The sequence below is a fragment of the Penaeus monodon genome, chromosome 10 (genome assembly GCF_015228065.2).
Source record: "Penaeus monodon isolate SGIC_2016 chromosome 10, NSTDA_Pmon_1, whole genome shotgun sequence".
NCBI lineage: Eukaryota > Metazoa > Arthropoda > Malacostraca > Decapoda > Penaeidae > Penaeus > Penaeus monodon.
Window position 1 is genome coordinate 39,799,785 of NC_051395.1, and position 7,500 is coordinate 39,807,284.

General features: G+C 51.0%; 2 protein-coding genes across 2 annotated transcripts; both read left to right on the forward strand.

Moving 5' to 3' along the window:
* Window positions 1-691: 691 nt before the first annotated feature.
* LOC119578035 (protein O-linked-mannose beta-1,2-N-acetylglucosaminyltransferase 1-like) lies at window positions 692-2,361 on the forward strand (the record flags this gene model as incomplete). The annotated part of the gene is given in 1 exon segment (XM_037925749.1): window positions 692-2,361. A coding segment is annotated over 1 exon segment (1,634 nt), but the record flags the coding sequence as incomplete, so codon positions are not given.
* Window positions 2,362-4,240: 1,879 nt separating this feature from the next.
* Window positions 4,241-7,480, forward strand: LOC119578037 (protein O-linked-mannose beta-1,2-N-acetylglucosaminyltransferase 1-like). The gene is made up of 3 exons (XM_037925751.1): window positions 4,241-5,226; window positions 5,334-5,544; window positions 5,821-7,480. Exons 1-3 carry the CDS (start codon window positions 5,111-5,113, stop codon window positions 7,435-7,437), a joined length of 1,944 nt encoding a protein of 647 aa, XP_037781679.1. The 5' UTR covers window positions 4,241-5,110; the 3' UTR covers window positions 7,438-7,480.
* Window positions 7,481-7,500: the final 20 nt, after the last annotated feature.

The following is a 7,500-nucleotide window of genomic DNA, read 5'->3' on the forward strand; positions in this document are numbered from 1 at the left end:
CCGATGCTCTAACCATTCGGCCACCGCGGCCTTGGCGATCATGGGCTTCCATGATTTTTCTTGGCAATTTAGAGCGGTGGTTTGCCATTGCCTTCCGCCCGGTGTTTTTTTTTTTCGAGTCACCAGCTCTATTTACCCGGCACTGACTTGGGCTGGCTTGGCCACCCAGTGGCTAGGCAGGCATCGAGGTGAAGTTCCTTGCCCAAGGGAAACAACGCGGCGGCCGGTGACTCGAACCCTCGAACTCAGATTACCGTCGTGACAGTCTTGAGTCCGTCGCTCTAACCATTCGGCCACCGCGGCCCGTACTACTTACATTACGCGATGTGAAATGTGTCATCTAATTACCATTCCATCAAATATCAAGAAGAATCATTCTGCTAGACGCTATAATCCTCCCCTTCTCTTTCTCTCTGTATATATCCACTCCGTCTGTCTGCCTGCCCCATCTCTCTTTCTCTCTGTCTATCCTTACTGTCTGTCTGCCGCCCGCCCCCTTCTGTCATTTCCCTCCTGCCTGTCTGTGAACTAAAGCAATGCTGGTTTTGTCACTTCACTAAGGTGGGGGGCTGACTCAGTGTAACTGAGTCGTGGTCGTTGGCGTGGTCTAAAATTGTCATAACTCGGCTATGGAGTTTAGGCGTTCGCGCAGACAGCATCATGGCCACGCACTAATAAAGCGCATTTCCACAGGTGTTCCCGCTCGGCTACTACTGGGCGCACTATGCTGACCTACAGTGGCACTTGGATCGCGTGGCACCCGGACGCATCCTCGTCCTCACGGTAGCCGTCTCTGGCACTGTGGGGCTCCGCCAAGCAGCCCACCAACTCGCTGGCCTCGGCTCCCTCTTCGCCTTGCACCTCACGCCCATGGCACACTGGACCTGGGTCTTCGTCAAGGGCGGCCGCACCATCTCGGAGACAGTCATCCTTCAAGGACTAGCTCAACACCAAGCGCACCTCGTTCTGCCCCTCTCCGATGTACCCACGCCCACTGCTCCCTCCAATCAAACGCTGCAACAACAACGCTGGCACTACTGCCACCTTCACGCTGCCATGGGCGGACTTTGCGATGAGCACACTCCGGACCCACTGCCACCGCCCCCGCCGCCTACCCTCCAGCACCAATCCGCCCTCGCCGATGTGCCCGTCGTCGTCACAGCCGGTGCCCGCCACCAGTACCTCTACCACACTCTCAATACCCTCCTCACTGCCCCCGGGGCACAACGTAACAACGTGCTCGTCGTGCTTGGGGACGCACCACAGCCTACCACACAACTGCTACGTCTCATCAACGTCAACTTCACCAAAGTTCCTGTTCACGGGGAAGGCAACCTCAAACTCTTCCGTTACTACCGTAGCGTCTTCCAGCTGGTGGCTCGCACCTTCCCCGACGCCCCTGCAGTCATTTTCCTGGACGAGGACGTCGAGGTCTCCCCAGACTTCTTCTCCTTCATGAGCCAGACTCTGTGGCTTCTCCGCGAGGACCCCACACTCTACTGCATCAACGGTTTCTCAGCCACAGGTTTTTTTGGCATAGCTCATGATAATACCAGAATTCTTCGAGCGAAATCCCAGGTCGAATGGGGATATGCTCTCTCTTTGAAATTCATAAAAGAAGCTGTTATGACGTGGCCTCAAAACACCACCGGGGATAACATAGTTCATTACGATCACTGGCTCTACAAACACTCAAGCCAAGGACGAGAATGCGCGTTCCCCGAGGTTAGTCGGACTCGTCACTACGGGATCGGTGTCAATTCGAATGCTTTTACCACGGAAAGGTACTTCCTGTCTATGCCTATAGTAAAGGGCTGGAACATCAAAATGCATAATGTCGAAGGACTTCGGCTTCCGCAATGGCAACAGAGTTTCATTTATAATATCAGTCATGCCATACCGGTAATTGGCAACCCTTGTCAACCATCCTTTGTGCCTTCCACTAATATAAGCAAAAATTACGTGTTCTATTATAACATGACAGAGAAATCTGACGGCACACCAGATTATAAAAACTTTTTCTTCACAGCTTCATGTCTCGGTGCATGGGCGCTTTCAGATCAGGGTCAGCATGATACTGTAATGACAGTGCGATTGTCAGTGTTGGCAACACTGTATATGGTTGGTGCGCCCTTCTCGCCGTACGCCCATCTACGCCCGCCGCACGTGATTCCCTGGGACGTCGACCTTATTTCCGAAGAAGAAGATGATATTCTTGTTAACAGAATAAGAGAATTAGAGCTTGGAAAGTATTATATCAACAACTTAAATATAACCCATGATACTTTGATGAATTTAATGTCTCTTGAACCCTCGACGACCTGACTTGGTGAGGCACTAGAATTAAACCACCGAACAACATCCCTCCCGACTTTTATTACCATCCGGTAGCATTCGCACCTTTCTGGAAAAGCCAACGCTTGAGTGAGGACGCTAGCCCACCACGCCACCTTCCGGGCCGGACGCTTCCCTCTCTGCAGGGTATACGGGGTCGCTACGTGGCGGAGCACTCGCGCGCGCGCGCGCGCGTGTGTGTGTGTGTGTGTGTGTGTGTGTGGTGTGTGTGGTGTGGTGTGTGTGGTGTGTGTGTGTGTGTGTGGTGTGTGTGTGTGGTGTGGTGTGTGTGTGTGTGGTGGGTGTAGTGTGGTGTGGTGTGTGTGTTGTGTGGTGTGTGTGGTGTGTGTGTGTGGTGTGTGGTGGGGTGTGTGTTGTGTGTGTGTGTGTGTGTGTGTGTGTGTGTGTGTGTGTGTGTGTGTGTGTGTGGTGTGTGGGTGTGTGGTGTGTGTGTGTGTGTGTGTGGTGGTGTGTGGTGTGTGTTGTGTGTGTGTGTGGGGTGTGGTGTGTGTGTGGTGTGTGTGGTGTGTGTTTGTGGGGGTGTGTGTGTGTGTGTGTGTGTGGTGTGAATGTGTGTGGTGTGTGTGGATGGTGTGGTGTGTGTGTGTGAATGTGTGTGTGGGTGTGTGAATGTGTGTGTGTGTGGGGAATGTGTGGTGTGTGGTTTTGAATGTTGGTGTGTGTGTGAATTTTGTGGGTGTGTGAAGTGGTGTGTGTGTGAGTGTGTGTGAATGTGTGTGTGTGTGTGTGAATGTGTGTGTGTGTGTGTGAATGTGTGTGTGTGTTGTGTGTGAATGTGTGTGTGTGTGTGAATGTGTGTGTGTGTGTGAATGTGTGTGTGTGTGTGTGAATGTGTGTGTGTGTGTGTGAATGTGTGTGTGTGTGTGTGAATGTGTGTGTGTGTGGTGTATGTGTGTGTGTAATGTGTGTGTGTGTGTGTGAATGTGTGTGGTGTTTTTGGTGAATGTGTGTGTGTGTGTGAATGTGTGTGTGTGTGTGTGTGTGTGTGTGTGTTGTGTGTGTGGTGTGTGTGGGGTGTGTGGTGTGGTGTGTGTGTGGTGTGTGGGGTGTGTGTGTGTGGTGTGTGTGTGTGTGTGTGTGGTGTGGTGTGGGGTGTGGTGTGGGTGTGGTGTGTGTTGTGGGTGTGTGTGTGTTGTGGGTGGTGGTGTGTGTGTGGTGTGTGGTGTGGTGTGTGTGGGGTGTGGTGGTGTGTGGTGTGTGGGGTGTGTGGGGTGTGTGTGTGTGTGTGTGTGTGTGTGTGTGTGTGTGTGTGTGTGTGTGTGGTTTGTATACATATATAAGTATATATGTATAAATATATATGTATGTATATGTGTATATATATATATATATATGTATATATATGTATATATATATATACATACATATGAGTTAGTGTGTGGGCGTGCGTGTGCATGTGTGCGGGTGCTTAAGTGTATGGGTGAGTAAATTAGTGTGTGAGTGCGTGAGTATATGGCTGCGTGAGTTAGTGTGTGCGGGGGATGGGGTGCGTGAGTGATGGTGTTGGTGGTGTGTGTGGGATGGTGGGGAGTGTGTGGAGTGAGTGTGGTGAGTGTGTGGTGGTGTGGTGTGTGGGTGGTGTGTGTGTGTGGGGTGTGGTGTGGTGTGGTGTGGTGTGGTGGTGTGTGTGTGTGTGTGTGTGTGTGTGTGTGTGTGTGTGTGTGGTGTGTGTGTGTGCGCGTGCGTGTGTACGGTGTGTGTTGTGTGTTTGCTTTAAGAGTGATGGTAAAAGTGAATGATGAGTGAGAGCATATTTATGTGTGAGAGTATGCGAGCGTGTGTAGGTGCGTGGGTGGGTGAGTATAACTGTGTTTGTGTGTGTGCGTGTGTGTATGAGTGAGTGAGAGTGAGAGTGAGAGAGTGAGAGTGAGAGTGAGAGTGAGAGTGAGAGTGAGAGTGAGTGTATGTGCGTCCTTATGTGCGCACTCGCTTGCTCGTGTTCATCTATGTCATTGTGTGCATGTGTGAGTGATCGTCCCTCTGCTGAGCGTTTCGTCGCGGGCGAGGAGGTTTGGGCCGGAGAGCGAGGCCCTTCGCCAGAGCTGGGAAGGGTGGCGAAGGGTGGCAGGGTGGGTCCAGGATGCGGCGCCACAACGGAGGGATCAATGGCCTACGTTCTGCTTCCACCTGCTTAATCTCCGGCAAAGCTGGCCTCGCCGGGACACCAGGACACCTCGTTCACGGCACAATGCCTGCCATGCGCGTGTGTCACAAGATCAGGAGACTCGCCAAGGATCTGCCTAACTAGCAATAAAGCTAATGGGTAACGATTTCCGCCGCTCAGGTATGTCAGTCAATAGGTCCATTTTGAGAGTCAGTCTTGAGAGCTAAGTTAACTGGAACGTTTACTCAAATGATAATGAAGAATTTAATACTGATAATCCACTGACATTGCAAGATAATTTATTCCACACAATAATATATAGTCATTAACATTCGCCAATGGAAGCCCGAGAAGTTATAGAGCGATCGCTGCGAAAACAAAAGGAAAACGCGCATCAAAAATGTTCACAGTGGCGCGCTCAGCCACGTACAGCAGGAAGACCAAGGAGGAAAAGCAACTAATATAATAACACATCCAGTCTCGACCACCGAATGTGTCAGTTGACAAACCCAAACAGTTCAATGTTCATCCGCACAGTGTTCCATCAGATTTAACTGTGTATATATTGTTAGTTAATATATATTTTTATCATGACATAGACCATTACTCAACACGTCCTAGAAATAACAACGAACACTGGGTGCAGTGGAAATGTGCAGCAATACGATGTCCCAGCCCGGGTTACGGTCACTGATAGCCCTAACTACATTCCTATCTCTAACACAGTCCGGATTTTCTTCAGACGTTCACCTCAAAGAGGAATCAAGGTCAGTAGCAAAGCAGTCTTTCTTAGATTACCTTCGAAAGAAATAAAATCAACGATAGCCACCACACCACCGTGCATTACCATAGTTAAGTCCTCTACATCTCCCAGAGTGACTGTGTCCGTTTGGTCAAGCTTCAGCGGCTGGGGACTAGAGGTTGACGGCTGTAACAACACTCAACAACAGGCCTGCTACAACCCCCTTGTTAGATACAACCTTCTCCTGCCCCCTGAGGACGCTCACCCACACAACCCTAAAGATGGGGAGGGACTCACCCTAACTGTCCTCAACCAAAGGAATGCTGCTGTCATCTTTCACAAGGTACGGCCACTTTGCTTTCTCTCACAGAACAATCACTGCTGTACTCATGAAATGCGTCTGCTTAGCTCTCAAAGCCAGATTTTTGCAATGCACACACTCAGTGACATGGCGGAAATACACACAGAGTAACTTGTGATGCTCCAAAATGCACATCCAAAATGCACATTCAAAATACACATCCAACTTCGCAGTTAGGGGCAATATTCTTTTCAGTAGGAGTGCGGCGTTCGCGCAGACAGCATCATGGGCACGCACTAATAAAGCGCATTTCCACAGGTGTTCCCGCTCGGCTACTACTGGGCGCACTATGCTGACCTACAGTGGCACTTGGATCGCGTGGCACCCGGACGCATCCTCGTCCTCACGGTAGCCGTCTCTGGCACTGTGGGGCTCCGCCAAGCAGCCCACCAACTCGCTGGCCTCGGCTCCCTCTTCGCCTTGCACCTCACGCCCATGGCACACTGGACCTGGGTCTTCGTCAAGGGCGGCCGCACCATCTCGGAGACAGTCATCCTTCAAGGACTAGCTCAACACCAAGCGCACCTCGTTCTGCCCCTCTCCGATGTACCCACGCCCACTGCTCCCTCCAATCAAACGCTGCAACAACAACGCTGGCACTACTGCCACCTTCACGCTGCCATGGGCGGACTTTGCGATGAGCACACTCCGGACCCACTGCCACCGCCCCCGCCGCCTACCCTCCAGCACCAATCCGCCCTCGCCGATGTGCCCGTCGTCGTCACAGCCGGTGCCCGCCACCAGTACCTCTACCACACCCTCAATACCCTCCTCACTGCCCCCGGGGCACAACGTAACAACGTGCTCGTCGTGCTTGGGGACGCACCACAGCCTACCACACAACTGCTACGTCTCATCAACGTCAACTTCACCAAAGTTCCTGTTCACGGGGAAGGCAACCTCAAACTCTTCCGTTACTACCGTAGCGTCTTCCAGCTGGTGGCTCGCACCTTCCCCGACGCCCCTGCAGTCATTTTCCTGGACGAGGACGTCGAGGTCTCCCCAGACTTCTTCTCCTTCATGAGCCAGACTCTGTGGCTGCTCCGCGAGGACCCCACACTCTACTGCATCAACGGTTTCTCTGCGACTGGGCTGAAAGACCGTGCATTCAATCCTTCTAGAGTGCTTCGAGGCAGCGTACAGGTCGAGTGGGGCTATGCTCTGACTTTGAGTTTTATCCGCGAAGTGTTGTCCATTTGGCCAGATAAACCTTCCAATATCCATATCTATGACTACTGGATATATATCCATGCACGGCATGGCAGAGAGTGTGCTTACCCGGAAATGAGTAGAACATTTCACTACGGAATGGGCATGAATTCTAACGCCTGGACTGAGGAAACCATTTTCTTATCTATACCTTTACTACAAGAACGTTACATAAACTTAACGCGAGTGTCAGACCTCCAAATGAACAACTGGCGACGTAAACTTTCCTATAATATCTCTCATGCCACGGTTTTGCGAGGAAATCCATGTTCACCCAATTTTATCCCTTTCTATGATTTAAACAACCACTACGTTTTCTATTATCGACTTGACAGCATGGAAGCCGGAAACCCAAATGTGACACAATTCTTCCAACTCTTTAACTGCGTGGGAACTTGGAGCATATCTGAGCAAGGCCATCACGAGGGCGTCAGCGTAGTGACGCTCTCTGCCCGTGCCACACTGTACCTTGTGGGCGCCCCGTATTCCTCGTACTCGCACCTGCGCCCGCCTTCTGTTTCCCTGTGGGACATCAGTACTATCCCCGAGGAAGAATTTGCTGTTGTCGAGGAAAATGAAATCAACAAGCACAAATTCCAAATGAAAATTAGGAATACTGATATGACTGAAGAAAAGCTGATGAAAATTTTATTAATGCAAATGTAATATTTCGCGAAGCTAGGAAGCAAATACAGATGACAAAAATTAACATTGTTTCTATATACCAAC